This window comes from Callorhinus ursinus, unplaced genomic scaffold (genome assembly GCF_003265705.2).
Source record: "Callorhinus ursinus isolate GAN/ISIS: 27379988/994484 unplaced genomic scaffold, GSC_fseal_2.0 scaffold7, whole genome shotgun sequence".
Taxonomy (NCBI): Eukaryota; Metazoa; Chordata; class Mammalia; order Carnivora; family Otariidae; genus Callorhinus; species Callorhinus ursinus.
In genome coordinates, this window is record NW_027397069.1 from 46,989,528 (window position 1) to 47,007,861 (window position 18,334).

The following is an 18,334-nucleotide window of genomic DNA, read 5'->3' on the forward strand; positions in this document are numbered from 1 at the left end:
TTCCCGCACAGAAGACATAGGTCATTCTTTTAGGCAGCTCAGAATCTCAGCCCCCTTATGTTTGGGGGATTCCCTGAGTCTTAATGCCCACTGAGGCAGCCACCTCTATAGAAGCTGAAAATGTCAAACTAGTTGAGAAGCTCAACTTTTGCTTTCTCAACATCCCTTGGAGTTCAAGTCCTGGCTGGACACTTGACGTAGGCTCTGTCAGTCACAAAAATTGGTAGCTAGCTGACAACAATGAATCAAGGAAGTACCTTGGTTAATTCTCTCTAGAGGCAGTAGCACTCCTATCAATATCCAATTCCTAAGGCAGTAGAGACAGTAATACAAAGCTTGGTCTTCGGTACTTGACAACAGTGGCTACAATTTCCCTGCTAGACTAGTTGTGCAGTTTGTTCCTAGCTATATGACTCAGATGGATCTCGATTCTCTAGTCCTTGTGTCTATTCTATGAGCTAAGCAGTATTCTTCTAACAGAACTTCTTTTATGCTAAGAACCAGAAATCATTTCTGTTGCTAATGACCAAGAACTCCCACTGACAGAGAGTTTGGTATTTGGAAGTGGAATGATCCCCAACTGACGCTGGTAGGTGTAACTGGCCAACTATGTCCTGAGACAGGATGCAAGGCACTGAGGACACAACTCTTCTAGACGGGAATATGGTGACCCTGGGACAGGGCATCAAACTTACACCACCCAGAAATGTATTCTAAAGCTGGGGAACCCTGGAAAAAAATCTGTTTCTGAGCGCTCATACTAGATGTGGCTGAGGAGGACAAGAAACCAGGGAGCACAGCTGATCTGAAAAAGAGGTCTGCACATCATCCCAAACATCCTCGTCATGAAACTGGATCAAGTAACTGGATGAGACTTTGGCTGATCTCTCTTTTGGAAAGAAGCTTTATGTAGGCATGAGCACTTTTGACAGTGTATGTAAAGGAAGGAGGATGTGTATAGGTGATAGTAAACTGCATCATTCCTCCCTTATTTCTTGCTATGGAGCCCTAATTTTGTTTGGCTGTCCATGCCCCTAACACACAACTAAGCCATTTATGGTAAGTCTACTTCCTTGGCCAGCAGTTGGTTTAGGAAGGGGTATACGACCAATCTAGCCAATAAGCTCTGAAGAGATGGCTGCTCAGGGTATTCTGGGAAAGGTCTTCTTACTGATAAACAGAAACAAAGAAGGAACTTGCAACTATGGCAGAAGCCATTCTAGAAAGTAACCAAAATCCTGAGGATGGGAAAGCAGAGAGGGAAGAAATCTGGTTGCTATCACCCCTGAGTTCCGGAATTAACTAACCTGGAAACCTAACTCCAGACTTCTTGTTTTGTACTATTAAATAATTATGAGTTGGGCTTTTTTGTTTGTTTCATGCAACTGAAAGTATCCCAATCCTTACTGACAGTTACGATTTGGAGAGTAAAATTTGAAGATAAGGCTGGTGGGACCAAGAAGGGGTAAGACAATGCAGGACATCAACTCTGAGGACAGTAAGGAAGGGCTCAACACTGAAGGGTTCGACATAATTAAACGGGCGCTCCTGTTGCACTGGGGAGACAGACTGGGGGGCACAAGACGAGGACAATGAAAAGAACAGAGATCAGGGCGCCGGGGTGGCTCAGTCGTTAAGCGTCTGCCTTCCGCTCAGGTCATGATCCCAGGGTCCTGGGATCGAGTCCCCTATCGGGCTCCCTGCTCAGTGGGAAGCCTGCTTCTCCCTCTCCCACTCCCCCTGCTTGTGTTCCCTCTCTAGCTCTGTGTCCCTGTCAAATAAATAAATAAAATCTTAAAAAAAAAAAAAAGAAAGAAAAGAAAGGAAAAGAAAAGAACAGTGATCACTGGATAAAACGTGGGGAACTCCAACCTTTGCAAAAGCCTCTGGAGCAATACTAAGAAATTATTATAAAGGCCGGAGGAGAATAGGAACAAGCTGGGCACAAAAGTGAAAGCAAGAGAGAATTTAAGAGTGAGTTATAAAAGGTTAAATACTAGAAAGGTCAAGGAAGATAAGGATAGAAATTTGGCAATATGAAAATTAATTACTAGTTAGTTGGTTACCTTTGCAACAGTAATTTCAGGGTAATAGTGAGAGCAAATGCAATACTACAGAGGGTTAAAGAATGAATGGAAAATGAGGAAAGCGTCAGGTTTTTAGGTTAAGGACAGTGACAGTAACATCACAGATCCTTCCTTAACAAATACACGTTGAATCAATGATTTGATGTACAAGGTCAGGTACCGAATGAGCACTATGCTCCTGTTCAGGAGTTCAGTACAATCAGATTATGTTAGGGGATGCATGGCTAGGAGAGAGTTCTGGAGGAGAAAGAACTTTTCCATGACCCCGTTCGCTGAGCCTAAAAATCAAACTGAGAGAGACAGATTAAAGGAGGAAAGCGTATTTATTTTAGTATGTTTTACATGACATGGGAGATTTCATATGAAAATAAAGACTCAAAGAAATACTTAAGCCTAAGTGTTTTTATACTAGGTTTGATAGAATGGAAAGTCATGAAAAATGACAGGAAAACAGGGTATGAGTGAAGGGTAGCGAACGGGGAAATTTAGCAAGGCCTATTCATTCAGATTCTTCTCTGCTTCCCTCTGACTTCAGAGATAGAAATGCTCCTTCTAAAATCATGTTTTGGAAGAGTATTAACTGACATGAGAAAATTAAGTGTACAGGGGTATTGCACTAAGATTTTAATTTTCTTCTATTTTTCTGTTTCCATGTTTTCCAAGTTTAACAATTAACAGATCTATTTTCTAATCAGAAACCTTGGTTTTTAAAGTATGTTGAATATCATTGCTGAGAAAATTTTATGGTTTTCTAATTTTCAGAGCTTATGGTGATCCATTGTGTGCCATCTGGAAGCCACCGTTTGGCACAGCCACAAGGAAAAATGAGAGGATGACAAGTCTGCAAGTATAACCTGACCAGTGGAGCTTGTTATACGAACATTTAGTAACATTGTAAATACTAGCAACACTTTCTGTGTATTTGTTCTTAAGAGACATTTGCTTGAAAACACAAACATTAAGGATTTTTACATGATTTATTTAATAATAAACCAATTAAAGATACAAAAACGTTTAGAGGATTCCAAAATTTAAATTTTTGTTTAAATACAAATTCACTCTATAATATGAAAACATATAACATCAGACCTCTAAACAATGATTTTTTTCATCTACAAAAATTTCTCCTTTGCTGTACTAGAAAATTTGCAGAAAACAATTTTTCTTGTGAAATTAAATGTACATTATTTACAGTTGAAAAAGTAATCTAAAAGCTATTTCATTTCAGAGACTTAGATATATATGTATATTATCTTTGTATGCAACCCCCCCACTCCCAATAAAAAATGATCCAAAATATAAAGCAATTATGCTTTTATAGAAACTGACTACTCAGCCAGATTAGCCCAAGGCTTGGTTGCTTTCTGGGCCCTTAAGAAAGAGCTTTGACTCTTTCAGAATGGCAGTATATCGTTTAGCACTCGGCAACGTAAGTTTACTAATGGACCACGGTGCACAGTGGCCTGAAGAGTTAATGAACAAAGTATTTAGGAAGAATTTAGATTCATAGCAGATCTTACAGGTAACAGAAGAATGAATTTTGTAGGGCCACTTACTTTTCTGTAATATGTTAGCCTATATTTACATTAAGAAATATGTGATAATGTTTTAGTTGCTTTAACTTTAAAATATAGGAGCTAGAAACTTCAAATTTAGAACCAGAAAGCAAACTGGAGATCATCAAGTCTAACCCAATGCACCCCCCCTTCCTTTTTTGAGAGAACTGAGGCCCAAAAAGATCCAGTGGCTTTGCCCAGTTATACAACCAAGTCAACAGGAGAGCCACTCGTAGGCTGACGCTTTTGTACTCTCCTGCTTCTGAAGTAAGGTTCAGCCGTATCATGGACATTTTCCCATTTTTCATGTTATTTTTATGTACATATTCATAGTTCCTTATGCAGTGCAACCAACTAAAGTCAATCTAAGTGAAATCATAATTTTAACAAAGTAGAAATTAGGTGTCTTGCATTTGAAAGAGTCAAGACTTTCACTTACACAAATGGAATGAAAATAGTTCCTACATAAATTTCCTGTTGCTTTATACTGACGTACTGTATTCACAAAAGAATCAGAAAAGCTAATACCATGTAAAATTAAAAAAGAAATGTTAAAAATGCTTATGATATAGCAACTGAAAAAAAATCAGAAAAGAAGGTCTTCATAGTATAAAATGCCTGTTCCTTCACAATTGAATTCTGAAACATTTGAAGAACAAAGAGAAGCACTTGGGTTCCCTCCCTCATCCAACAAAGTCAACATTAACTCTAAATTAATATTTTTAACAAGTAACTGCAAAATTAGGAACATTTGCAGAATTTCTCTGAGAATCAATCAGATAGTCTGCAGACAACTGACAACGTTCAATTAAAAAACAATCATCCATAATTCCTTTGGTATATTAATTAAAAAGAGTTGGGTTCCAGCAATTCATTTTGTTTCATAGCTACCTGAGAGACAAATCCGTTGGAATTGGATACCACCATCACATAAGGCTGAGGCTGTGGCTCAGTTTTCTCACTGTCTTCTTTCCAATTATCTTCAGCTTCCTTTTTCACCGCTTCCTGCGTAAGAGTTTTTGTTTCTTGAGCTTTGATAACTGAAGTGATGACAGTGCCAGGTGGGTGAGCAACGAGTTGTGAACTTCGAGGAGAAAAGGTCACCACTGGGGTCGTAGCACTGAAGGACGGAGATGAAGCCACGGTGACCGTGCCATTGCCGATGGACTGCACGTTGCTGGTAAGGACCTGCTGCACATGCGCAGGGCTCAGGACAATGGAAGGAGGGGAGCCCGGCTTCTGGGACTGCAGCATGACGTTTTCTTTCAGTACTGTCATGGGCTGTGATGACGGAATGGCTTGTAAAATAAATTTCTGAGACCCCGCACCTGAAGATGGATCCGTGCTGGCTATCACTGTTGTGATTGGCACAGTCTGGAGTGTTACTGTATGCAAATGCTGATTCCCAGGGGACACAACCACTGGAACTTGGGCAGGAGCCTGTATAGTCCTATTGAGATGATGAAAATAACAGAAAATCAGCATATTCTAGAATTATTTGGAACTTTAACATTTGACAAGTCGTTTTGACAAAATAGAGGAGTCATACATTTGAAATGCTGCTTTCCCATATCTTCGACACAGCAAGAACATCATACCAGACCCTGTCTTATAGGAAATGCCTGAAACAAAACTCTCAAGCCATTAACTCTGATACTACCTGATGGGGCAAAGAAAATCTGTGCAAAGTGCCACATAAAATGCATATAGGGAAGCAATTTGGTTTGGAAGGAGGATATCAAAATGCTTGGCAAAGAAGTTATGTATGAGCTGCTTGAAAGAAAATTGGGAATTTTAAAACAAATGTATTGGATTCACTCTCATTATTTTTAATACTTGAGGGACAATGCTCATCCACAATTACCAAACTTCATAGGATTGTAATTGTTTTCAACCTCTTTTTCTATATATAGAAGAAAAATTCTCAATTAACTAAAATAAAAAAACACCTCAGTCTTAAATGTATATGTGACAGAACTATCAGAAGAAATTTTTTGGTTTTTTTTAGAAGAAATTTAATAGTTCACAGTTCATATCATATTACATAAAACAAGTCACAAATAACTTTAATTCATGACGATTCTTTAGGCTGGCAGAGAGAGCAAAAAATAAGGGCAAGCTTTGGCAAAAATAAATAGAAGCATGTTTTAGCAGTTTTCTCAGCTCAAATAATCTTCACAAATTTTAGCCATAAAGCTACAATTTAACATAAAATCTTTTAATGTAAACCCAGTTTATGTAAGGTTGTTAATCCCAGTTATTGAAGAGATACATAAATGATATCGTGAGTTGATCCAATTTTAAAAGTTCACTGCTGTGAAAATTACAGTTATGGCCATTGTTAATATAAAACAAATGCAGCTGAAAAAACTCAGCATCTGGATCTCAACTGTGTTTCCTCTGAATTCTGTAAAGCTATTTTACAAAAAAAAAAATAAATGATTGCTACTTCAAATGATTCACAGCTAGATTGGCCCCCATAATCTGAATGTTAATCATTGCACATAGATTATTATAGGCAAATTTTAGTAAGTTACAGTTATGTGGCCTGTCACATATGTGAGAAGTGAAACTCGGGAGAAAACAAATGGGCTAGGTGGAAATATGAAAGAAAATTCAGTGCAACTTAAGAGAAACTCAAAGCAAGTGGAAAGACACAGGATGACCAGAGCCTACCCACTATGATAGGATTCTGATTTCCAAGTTCAGATTCCAACCAAGTTGTCACTGTGAGGATCAGTCTAGAGCAGGATATTAGCAGCTCTTTTGAAGGACAGAGCTAGAAAAGAGTATGAGTTGGGTAATGAAGATTTTTAATACGTGGGCAGGGGATGACTAGAAATAAAGGCCAGATTTACCGATACTATTGGTCAAGCAAGGAAGAGTTGGAAGAACACAGAATAACTTTGGGAGTCAGGCAGCTTTTCCAAAATATACTGTGCCTCCTTTCTCCCCTCTGCCGACCTGAATCAGGATATCTTGGGTGGAATCTGAGGCTGGGTAAGGTACCTGACCCTGCAGCCAGAGATCATTTCTTAAATAAAGGGCTTCCCATGACAAGAGTTCACGTACATGTATATACAGATAAAACAGTACACATGGTATATAGTAAGCACACAGATTCTATCTAGGAACATGTACAGTCTTGCCACCCGGTAAGTACTATTACCCCCATTTTATACATAAAAAATTAATGCACAAAGAGGGTGAAGAGCTAGCATAAGGTGACCAGTTAGATAAGAAAAGAGGCCACATGACTGCAAGGCCTCTGCTTAAACATTACAACACACTGCCACTTCTTCAGTCCTAAATAACTTCAGCTAAAGATGAATATTATCTATTAGATTTTTAAACTGTGGGCAATTACCAACCTTTAATACACAATTCCACCTTCCTCTTTTCCTCCCCCCCCCCCAGGTGTGGCACAAGCAATAATGTACCTGGAAATTTTCCATATTGCTAATCAGGGCCACCACTAGACTTTCAATGCTTTTGTTCAAACCAGAAAAAGACCTCCTTTTCTCAAAACACTTGACTGCCATCTGCCAGAAAATACATACACTCATCTATAATATCTACAGTGTAAATATACTGGCATATTTGAACATATTCTAAAATAATTTTTGCTAATAAAAAATTCAGAGATTAAAGGTAAAATATTATGCAGCCTTTTCCCAACCACAGAAATTTTAAATTATTTTTGTCTTAGTTAATGATTAAACAGTCAGTTGCGTCTGGTGATATTATATTATATAACAAAGGTTATAGTATAGTTAACTACTTCATAAAAAATTCCTAAGCTGCTTGTAACCAGTGGTATAATACTGGAAATTTAAAATACCTCAAACTTTCTGAGACTAAAAAAGATATACACTCTAACATTTAGTTTTTACTGCATATCTACTCAGATGTCAAGAATGTCATTTAACTGTTACAATCACCTGTAAAGTATTATCTTTATTTTACAGATGAGGAAACAGACTCAGAATAGTTAATTAATCCAATTCAATGTTACATCTAATAATTGACAAGGTCAGATGGCTGGAAAGTTAAGCGTACATTCTTCCTACTCCATTACTTTGCTTTTAAGATAACATTATATATTTTTAGAGGCTAATTTACTCAAAAGACCCTAAGACAAACTATTAGTGCTTGAGTAAATATTGTACAGAAAGAAGTTACGCTAGGTAGGTATATGGACTTGCAAGTCTACCAAGGGACAATTTTAGGAAAAAAAATTGACCAGAGGCTTACTTTTGTTATAGTTGTTTCTTTAAATAACATGAAGCCAGAGTCAAAATCAAAATTTGTAAAAATTGAGCACATATACCATAAATCAATTAAGAAAAGCTTAATAGACTTCCACATAGATAACATGCAATTATGTGAGAATAAAAGACAGGAGCAAAGGAAAAATTGAAAAAAGAAAAAACATGTTGCTACTTCATTGTAAAATATCTTGTAATTCATGAGAGTTAAGTGAATCAGCAGGCAGGCCGGCAAATCATCAAGCTCACTGCTTTGGACCAAACTGCTTGCGTTAAAACACTGTCTCCACCACTCACTAGATATGACCAGGCTCCTTGGCCTCTCCTTGCCTTGGTTTCCTCATCTGTAAAACAGGAATAATATTACCTATATCTCACTGATCAGTGAGGATATTAGACATCAATATGTGGAAAAGTGTATGAAATACAGAGAGTGCTTTGGAAAAAAGTGTCAGTTCTTGTTACATTAATTTAATAATCTAATTTTAAGTCATATATATTCCATCTTAGCTACAGAAAAAAAATCTTTAAATGGTCTTTGATTTTATTAATAAGTAGTTATGAAATTAAGAAAAATATAGCCAAAGTACTGTTATTTTTCTTAGGAGTGATAATACAGTTACTTAGGGTAATCTCTCTATTCTTAAGAGCTGTATGTTGAAATGTTTAGGAGTAGTATGTCATAAGGATGTCAACTTACTTGACAAATAGCCAAACAGAAAAAAGGGTATAAATAAATATAGAGTGAAAACAAATAAGGCAAAACATTATCAACTGTGAATCCAGGAGGATGTAAATAGGTGTTCATTGTACTATTTCAATCTGTTGATATTTTGAAAATTTTCATAATGAAAAGTTAGGGTAATTATAAAAAAATACAAAAAAATAAATTGCTAAGCAAGTAATTAATGAAAAATGATTCTAATAATACATTAAAATTTCAGAGTAGTATGTATAATTTGCTTGAAATTTATTTAACACTTTTTTTCTTTCTTTCTATATAATGGAAGGGAATACCAGTAAAACCCGAGTCATTATATTCAGCAGCTGTTAGTCTTCAAAGAGTATTATTATTCATTAACTTTGGCCTTTCCACATCTAATAATTTCAGGGAATAAAATGCATTCCATAAAAGGTTTAAATGCTTTAAAATAAGTAGGATTTTTGGAAGATACAAATAAAAGGTACAGCCGAAAGAGAGAAGAATTTTTTTAAAAGCCAAAGGAACCAAAAACTAATGATGTAATATATGGTGATTAACATAACAATAAAAAAATTAAAAAAAAACTAACATAAAAAAAAATAAAAAAATAAAAGCCAAAGGAATGATGAAGAATGTGTGTATATACATACACATAAAATGATTTTTTGAAGTTTTGAAAAGTTAAATTTTGTTATTTTCATTATGTAAGCAGTCCACTTAGAGAACTCACTGCTCTGACAGGAGATACAGAATGAATATATAAACTAATTCAAAATAAGTTCTATAAATCTGAAGGGATGCTATGTGCCAGACACTAGGTTAAAGTGGTAGGAGAAGGACAATGAATAAAATGTGGCTCCTACAGATTTAAATACATAGGAGGAGATGAGCACAAAAGTCAACCGCAACACCTGGCTCACTGACTAGACTGCAGTGCACCCAAGCAGTAAGCCTGAGCTAGAAGGCAACAAAGGAATCATGAGCAGAGTGAGGGCTGGTGCGGAAGCTCCAGAAATTTGACTGCTCTCTGTGTGCAACATAGATCTAACAAAAGCTAACGTAGCAAAGCTGCTACCAGGAGTCTTACATAGGTTGGGACTGGAGAGAAAAAATAATAGAGGCAAGCAGGCAGGGAGTCCACAGAATAATCCAGAATAATCAGGGACCTTGGAAATGAAAATTCTGAAAAGTACACCAAAAGACAGTTTGCAAATCAGGGATAGGGAGTGTATTATAGTGTTTTAATATCTGGCACTGAGTATCATTCAGAAGTTGACATTCAGAGTAATACTGCATCCAATACAGTATCACAATTTAATACCTTTCAGAGCTAGAGGTATGTGGGGTTTTTTATGGGGGGGTATTTGTTTTTATCCTCAAGGTATAAAAAGCAAACTGAGTACAGATGCTAAAAAATAACTGAATCACTCCAAGAAGGGGTTCCTAGTGATTAGCTGTGGCCATGTACTGTTTCCTATCAACACAAATACACACAATGATAAGATGACAAAGAGCCTAGAAACCAAGGAGAGGAATCACATCCAATGAGATACTCAGTCATCACACATAACCAATAATTGACCCAGAGGAAAATAAAATATTAAAAGACAAATAGATAAATAAGTACTCCTTTAATAACAGTTAAAGATTTATCATTCCTAATTAAAATGGGGAAAATGTAATCTTTATACTCATTGCAAGTCGATTTTCATGATTCCAAAAGTTCATATGGGCCATATAAGGAAGACTGGAACTTCTAACTGCCTTGATTCTGGGTAATGTTTCTTACTTCGAGATCAACTCAACAAAAATCCAGCATTTATATCCTGGAATATACGAACGTTAAGACTGAAGTCACCTAATGAAAGTAATCGAAGAATCATTTTTATTGAATTTGGAAGGGTTCCTAGATTTTATTATAATTCATATTCTGGAAACTCATGATAGTAGAAAAAGAAAAAAAAAATACTGCAAACGCCCATCTAATTTTCTGCCTTCCTCCTTTTCCTCCATTCTGTATCAGCGAGAACAGTCCCAAATTCTGCAAAAGACCAGTCTAAAGTTGATAAGGTTTCTTTGGTCAATTTGTTGTTTCATATCTTTCCTGGGGCTATGAGGCAAATTTGATTTGATTGCTAAAAAACTATTCTTCCAATTTCTGCCACTCTAAAAGCCTGAAAAAGTGGACCTTAGATTCTTGGCCTCCCTACCTCTTTGGACTTTAGAACTGTTCCGTGATAGGATCTTCCCAAGGAATAACGTTATTTCTTGGAACTCACTACATTTCAGAAGGTCACAATATGTCAATTTATGTAGAATTTTTACAGCTTCTGACTTTGGAAAAAAGATCTGAAACCATTCGCTATATTTTCTAATACGTGGATCCCTTCTTGTATGGATCAATCGAATTATACAAAGGTATAGTGGACAAGATTTAAATGGACAGAATAACATCAGGTAATGACAAAGTTAAAAATAAGGAATCACTGATACAATCAGCTGCTGAAAACAATCTGCTGAACAAGATTTCTAGCTTTAAAATCAATGTAAGTTTTATTTTCACTTCTGAATCCTGACCCAGAGTCATCAACGAATAATGACTCTGGTCAGAAACATCACATAGTGATATGCATTGGTAACTTTAGTTTTCTCACCTAATACTCTGAACGGAAGAATGTAATGTTTCATCCTGCACGCTACTGGTTACGCCTGCTTCTCCCTCTGGGACAGCCTGTACCGGCTGTACGACATGAATAGTCCGGAAGAGCTGGGTGGGGTACGGAGACTGTGTGGGCTGCACTGTCCTCAGGACTTCTGATGGCTGTGCAACTTCCACAGGATCTTTGGGTTTTGTAGCTTTAGAATTCCCTGGTTTGAGAACTGTAGTGGCTCCTCCTTTCATCCCTGGACTTGAAGACACTCTGGATCTGCTTGCTTGGTTTCTACTTGAAGTGGTTGTTGAAGACAGTGATGGATCTGAAGACTCTATGCTGGAACCTGGATCCTCATCATCTATATAAATAAGATCTTTTGGCATTTCCTTAAACTGATACACCAAGCGTTGACCTTCTACTTTTGCCAGAATACCCCTTTGGTAATAGTACCTATTCAAAGCAGACAATTTTATCAATATTCTATGCAGTTAAATATAAATTAAAATTATGTTCAACAAAACTGAAGTTCTTTAATCATAAAAGTTTAAAGTTGGAAACAAGTGGGAGAAGAATTTCAATGAAGGGCAGTTATTTTGTATAAAATGGTATAATTAAACATATTATTTTCTAAATAAATGTAAAACACACATACTCACAGATAAAGAAAAATCCTTATTATCAACTAAACCTAAAACCAATTCTGATGAGGGGATTGTTGATAAAATACGTGGATTATCCTAGTCATTCACTTTTCTTCCTTCATCTCCCCTTCTTCCAACTTGCTGGAATAATCAAATCTACTACAAACCTCAAGAGTTTATTTCCCTTCCGTAGTTTATTATAATGTCCTTACCAGTTTAAATTTGATTCAGTAAATCTGATTCAGTTTTCCATATAAAATTTAATGATGTACAAATAGAAGTGACTCAAATTTTGTCATTGATTTTAATTAGATCAAGAATCTAAAAAGTGTGAGTTAAAAAAACAAACACAAACTGCAACTAAATAGTTCTGGTTTAAGAAAGTTTAATGGTTTAATCAAATGCTACTTCTAATAACTCTTTCTCAAACAGATGCCTATCTCGAAGAATAGATAACCTGGATCACAGAAAAAACACACTAAAAATGAGCTTAGGAATAAAATGATTACCTACCCAGTTCAAAATGTACACAATGCGTAATACTATTCTTGAAGCATTTACTCCAACAATCTACAGATCATACCTGAGATTTACGTTTAAAAAATGCACCCTCTTATTAAGTACCTGCATTACCCCTCCATGTTAATTTTGTGCTGAATTCGAGTTGAACGGCTCAAAACATATGAGCCCTTGGTCAATTTATAACTCCTGATGAGAGTTTACATTTTCTAATCCCTTTACAAGTAAAATATCTGTTGTTCGCATGAAGATTTTTTTTTTTGAAGAAAAACATTTTCCCAGGCCAGAATAGGACTTCAATTTAAATACGTACTGATTTCTAGAAGTAGTGCTGTCTTAGCACTTCAATAATGAAATTCACCATTTTTGTAATCCTCTACCTTTCTAGAAGTTACCTAACTTTTTAGTATTTAGGAAACAATATTCTTAACACAATGAACTACAAAAACTCCATGTACCTGAGAGCTCTTCCCATAGTCTCGTAATTCATGTCAGGCTTGTTTTTGTGCTTCCCCCACAACCTGGATACTGCTTTAGAATCTACCAGTTTAAAAATGCCTTTTTCTCGCTGGGTCCATTTGATATATTTAGGACAAGTAGCTTTGTCCTGGAGCAGTGCCAGTAAAAACTCCCAGAGATAAATTGTGTTTCCTGAAACAAAAGCAATTTGTTTGACCAAAATTTCATTGGAAAAGAGCAAAATTAAACACAACTAAAAGCCTTGTAAGTTCCCTCTATAGTTATACAAAAATATTACACAATTTGGTTAGCACTGGCGATAATTTTTAGGGTCTAATATAGGTCTTTTTATTCGTCCCATATGAGATGTCTGGACAGAGCAATATTGGCAATTAGATTTATGATGACTTGAAAATAAAGCATTTTGAGATGATGAAGCACTTTTCCTACCTCTTTCAGAACCACTACATAAAAGAGCCAGTGAACAAATGTTGTATGAAACCTCTCAATAGTTGTTCTCTTTATAGCAGAGCCAGTAGAACGGTCTTAACATTCTTCTTCAAATTCGGGCAACGGTTATGAAAATAGCGGAACTCCAAAACAATGTTATAAAGTGTCTACGAACTGAAAAGCTAACCTGGCTGAACTCTTCCAAAAGGCGCAATATTAAAGAATGGATTATTTTGACAGGTACATAAGAAAAATCTCTTAAATGGGTTTCTTGGGCTCCATTATTACCAGTCTCTTTACAGAAAGTGCCAACTATACCTTATAAGCATTTGGCAGCAAGAAGATCCATTTCAGTAAGTCAAGAGAGCTGGTAGATTTTACTTATGATATGTAGATAATTTAAAGCAATCTAAATGTTATTTGACCTGTAAGTATTGTAAGGAAATTATCATACTTACCCTTACCATCTTTGTTTTTCTTCTTCACAGATATGTTTGGCGTAGTGGCCGGGGAATCTGGTCGTGGAGGTTTTGTTTTTCTCCCTGAAAACAGAACAGCTCTGCATAAGGATTTGCCATCAAAAGTGAGAGAAATGGACAATTTAGCTGTTTATAAATGCTATTTGGTCATTTATCCTAAATTTCAAATGCCAAATATTTTATACACATATACAATATCATACATGCTGGTTTCCTAAAATACTATTTACTCAAAAGGAAAAGAACTTCAGTGAAAATGTATTGTTAGTGTAGGTTAGATCACAAACATTTTTATGTAGGAAATGACACATCGGCTCATTTATAAAAATGAGGTTAAGTTTAAAATATTGTGAGGTAACAAAACTGACAGCACTTTCTTAAAATCTGGGGGTTATTCTTGATGTTGGTAAGACTTGGGCTCAAAAAATAAGCCATATAGGTTTATCTGTTGGTTAGATAAACTTTTTACAGTAGGAGAAATCAATTCTTATGTAGCTCTTAAACACTGGAAACTTCCCAAAACCCTAGAGATACAAAAATGCATGAAGCAAAATTTTGATGAACTACATAGTCAGTTTTTATTTTCCCATGTATTTTGAAAACTCCCATTTTCTAGACTTCTTTTAATTCACAGCAAAACAAACTTTATAGTTTATGTTGAGATGATCACGCTATCTGAACAGACTACCATTCTGTACATGAAAGAAATGAAAATTAAGTATAAACGGATACCTTAGTATATTTTATCCCATCATTTTTTTTTTAACTAAGTAATCTCTATGCCCAATGTGGGGCTCAAACTCAAGACCCGAGATCAAGAGTCTCATGTTCTACCGCCTGAGCCAGCCAGGTGCCCCTTTATCCCAATATTCTTGAGGCTGACTCTATCTGGTCTAGATCACAAGGGTGAATTCTGGGTTAGGATAATATAAGGCAATAACTTAGAAGAACAGAATTCTAGAGCTAAAGTCACAAGGTTAGTAACAACACATCCCCAAACCGAGTAGGAAAACCTTTCTGAAGTTAGGGTGAATAAGAATCAGGGAGAAGCGTATCAAAAGGTCACTCTTCAGGCCCCTCTTAATGTATAAATATGGAACCCAGTCATCCAGGTACTTCACTTCCATCACTGCAGACATCTGTAGAGAACTATTCATGAGACAGATACTTCTGGGTGACTATGTTAATGATAACAAATATTAGGAGCAAAGACTTCCGTTAGCTCCTATCCCTCCTACCATCTTATTTTATGCCTTCTATTTACCTACTTTTCCTGATAGATAACATCACTTTCTTCTTCACACTGTTTTCACCACTAGTTCTAGTCAAGACAAGAGACAGTTGGTAAACCTACCTAATATCCATCCTTTCCATCATCTTCCTTACCATTCAAGGTGGCATGGCTTCATGGGAGTTCTATGTGAGTTGGGTATAGGATTTTTGGTTGACAGTTCTTCTCAATACTTTGAAGATACCCAACACTTCCAGCCTCTACAGGGAGCTTCTAAGCTGCCAATCTAAAAATCAATCCTCTTCAAGTAATGTAGTTTCTCCCTGGTTTGTTAGTTTCATCTTTTTTTTTTTTTTTTTTGGTGGGGGCTGGGGGGGCAGTGTTTTGCATTTTTACTCTAATGTATTTAGGCCTGGATTTCTTTGATAGTTATGGTACTCAGGATTCACCATGCTGAGATTTATGTCACTTTGGAAAACTCTCAGTCATTATCTTGGAATACTGCCTCTTCCTCCCTCTACATATTCTCTCTTTCTGGAACTTTGATTAAACATGCAGACCTTTTCATTCAATCCTCACATCTCAAACTCATATTTTTTATTCTATATCAGGTCTATATTGGAGCTCACTAATTCTCTTTTAAACAGTGACTAATCTGCTGTTTAACCCATATGTTATGTGTCCTATTTGGTTCCTTATCACATCAGGCTTCCCCTATTAAGTAGGATGTTAGTCCTTCACTTTAAAAATAGCTTTACTGAAGTATAACATACAATGAAAATGTGTATGTTTAAAATATATAATTTGATATCTTCCAACATAAGTACTGACCTGTGAAACCATCACTATGTTCAAAATAGTGAACGTATTCTTCACCCCCAAAAGTACTTTGTACCCCTCTGTAATCATTATACCTTTCCCACTCTGCCTGATCCAAAGGTAGCCAACTATTTACAGATTTTCTGTCATTATAGTTTGCAGTTCCCACAATTTTATATGAAGAGAAACATATATTTACATATATATATACATATATATAAAATATGTTAAGTCTGGCTTCTTTCCTTTAGCATAATTATGTTGGGATTCATCAATTTTTGTTGTATGTATCAACAGTACATTCTATTTTATTGCTGAGTGGTATTTCCTTGGATAGATATATACCACAAAGTTGTTTATCCAGTCAGCAGTCAATAGACATTTGGGTTGTTTCAAGTTTTGGGCTATTGCAAATAAAACTAAGAACACTTATTCATGCAGATGTTTTTCTATAAATGTATGACTTCATCTCTTTTGGATAGATCCTGAGTAGAAGAATGGCTGGGTCCCATGTTAAGTATGCATTAAATGTTTTAAGGAACTGTCAAACTGTTTTTTTCAAAAAAAAAAAATTTCTCCATGCAGTAAGGTGGGGTCATCATAGGGCTCACCTCATTTGTTTCCTGTTTCTCAGGACCACTTGCTTTTGTTGACTGATGTCTTGTTTCAGACATTTTGTCTGTATTTTTAGTTGTTTTAATAGGAGGGTAAATCCAGGTTCTGGGGGTTTCTTTATTAAAAATTTTTTCCAGCATTACTGAGATATAATGACATATAATTGTGTATTTTTAAGGTGTATATATGATAATTTGATATATTTCTATGTTGTAAAATTATTACCACAGGAGGGCTGGTTAAAATAGCATCACCTCACATAATAATTACTTGGTTTTTTGGGTGTGAACATTTAAGATCTACTCTCTTAGCAACTTTCAAGTATATAATACAGTATTGTTAACCAAAGTTACCATGCTGTACATTAGATCCCCAGAACTTATTCATTTTATAACTGGAAGTTTGTACCCTTTGACTGACATCTCCCCATTTCCTCAACCCCCCAGCAATCACTCTCTCTGTCTCTATGAGTTTGGCTATTCAGATTCTACATGTCAGTGATAGCACACAGTATTTGTCTTTCTCTTATTTCACTTAGCATAATGCCCTCAAGGTCCACCTATGTTTCTTAATGCTGCAGTGAACATGAGAGTGCAGGTATCTCTTCAATACCTTATTTTAATTTCTTCTGGATATATACCCAGGAATAAGACTGCTAGATCATAGGGTGTTTGTAGTTTTACTATTTTGAGGAAACTCCATACTGTTTTCCATAGTGGCTGTACCAATTTACATTCCCACCAGCAGTGCACAAGGGTTCCTTTTTTCCCCACATCCTTGCCAACACTTGTTATCTCCTGTCTTTTTGATGACAGCCACTGTGACAGGTGTGAGGTGATAGCTTACTGTGGTTTCGATTTGCATTTCCCTAACAATTAGTGGTGTTGAGCATATCTTTTCATGTACCTGTTAGCCATCTGTAGGTCTTCATTAGAAAAATGTCTATTCAGGTTCTCTGTCCATTTTTTAATCAGATTGTTTGGCTTTTTTGGTATTGAGTTGTAGGAGTTCTGTGAGTTGTAGGAGTTCCTTATACATTTTGGATATTAACCCCTTACCAGATATATGGCTTGCAAATATCTTCTCCCATTCTGTAGGTGCCCTTTCATTTTGCCGATAGTTTCTTTTCCTATGCAGAAGCCTTTTAGTTTAATGTAGTCCCACTTACTAATTTTTATTTTTGTTGTCACATCCCCCAAATCATTCCCAAATTGTGTTCTGTTTTTCCATCTTGTCTAGAAGTGGAAGTTCTACCTGGTATTTTGTTTTCATTCTTTTGCCTTAATAATTGTAATAATTGTAGTCATAGTCACAGAAAGTTTCTATTTGATAATTCTATTACCTGAAGTTCTTTGAGAACTAATCCTAGAATCATCTATGTCTTCTGCTTCTTATTCAGGAATTCTCTTCCTAGTGTATTCTGTGATACTGCAATGTGAGCTCATCTTCAACAGGGCTTTATTTGAGGAAACACCATGCAGCCTGGGTTTAAATGTACGACTTGCCAGAGCAGTTTTATAGAAGAGCTTCTGCCTAGTACTCCAAAGTTATTGTCAGTCTGGAGTCACTTTTACATTAATTACTTGGCTCAGAATTTCTAAAGTCAGTGATAGTTTAAAACCTAATCATAAAATCTAATCATAAACCTAGGTTAAAGTAAGCCTATGATTATGAATTCTTACAGAAAGAATTTCTCCACTCAGAGCCCCAGCTAGCCTTGACACCTGTTCTGTGCCAATGAGTGGACTGTTTCTCCCAGGAGGGGAGAGCCATTCAAGGATCCCAATGACATGCTAAAGTCTCTATGTGATACCTCATCTTGCACTGGACCAAGACGAAAGCATCTGCATGGG

The 18,334-nt window shown here is 36.1% G+C and overlaps 1 protein-coding gene and 1 long non-coding RNA gene across 9 annotated transcripts in view; one reads left to right on the top strand and one right to left on the bottom strand.

Moving 5' to 3' along the window:
* The first annotated feature begins 527 nt into the window (after window positions 1-527).
* LOC141373109 (uncharacterized) lies at window positions 528-13,549 on the top strand. The gene is made up of 3 exons (XR_012378776.1): window positions 528-589; window positions 2,850-2,981; window positions 13,415-13,549. It is a non-coding gene; the product is annotated as an uncharacterized lncRNA (long non-coding RNA).
* The window catches only part of ELF1 (E74 like ETS transcription factor 1), a 106,448-nt gene continuing 90,505 nt past the window's right edge, over window positions 2,392-18,334 (bottom strand). For all 8 annotated transcript variants that reach the window (XM_025874806.2, XM_073894483.1, XM_025874807.2 and 5 more), the window contains 4 exons: window positions 13,796-13,879; window positions 12,887-13,079; window positions 11,269-11,718; window positions 2,392-5,093 (listed from right to left, as the gene is read on the bottom strand). In XM_025874806.2, coding sequence (XP_025730591.1) covers window positions 4,490-5,093; window positions 11,269-11,718; window positions 12,887-13,079; window positions 13,796-13,879 — 1,331 coding nt within the window. In that variant the 3' untranslated portion in view covers window positions 2,392-4,489. The remainder of the gene's footprint in view (window positions 5,094-11,268; window positions 11,719-12,886; window positions 13,080-13,795; window positions 13,880-18,334) is intronic.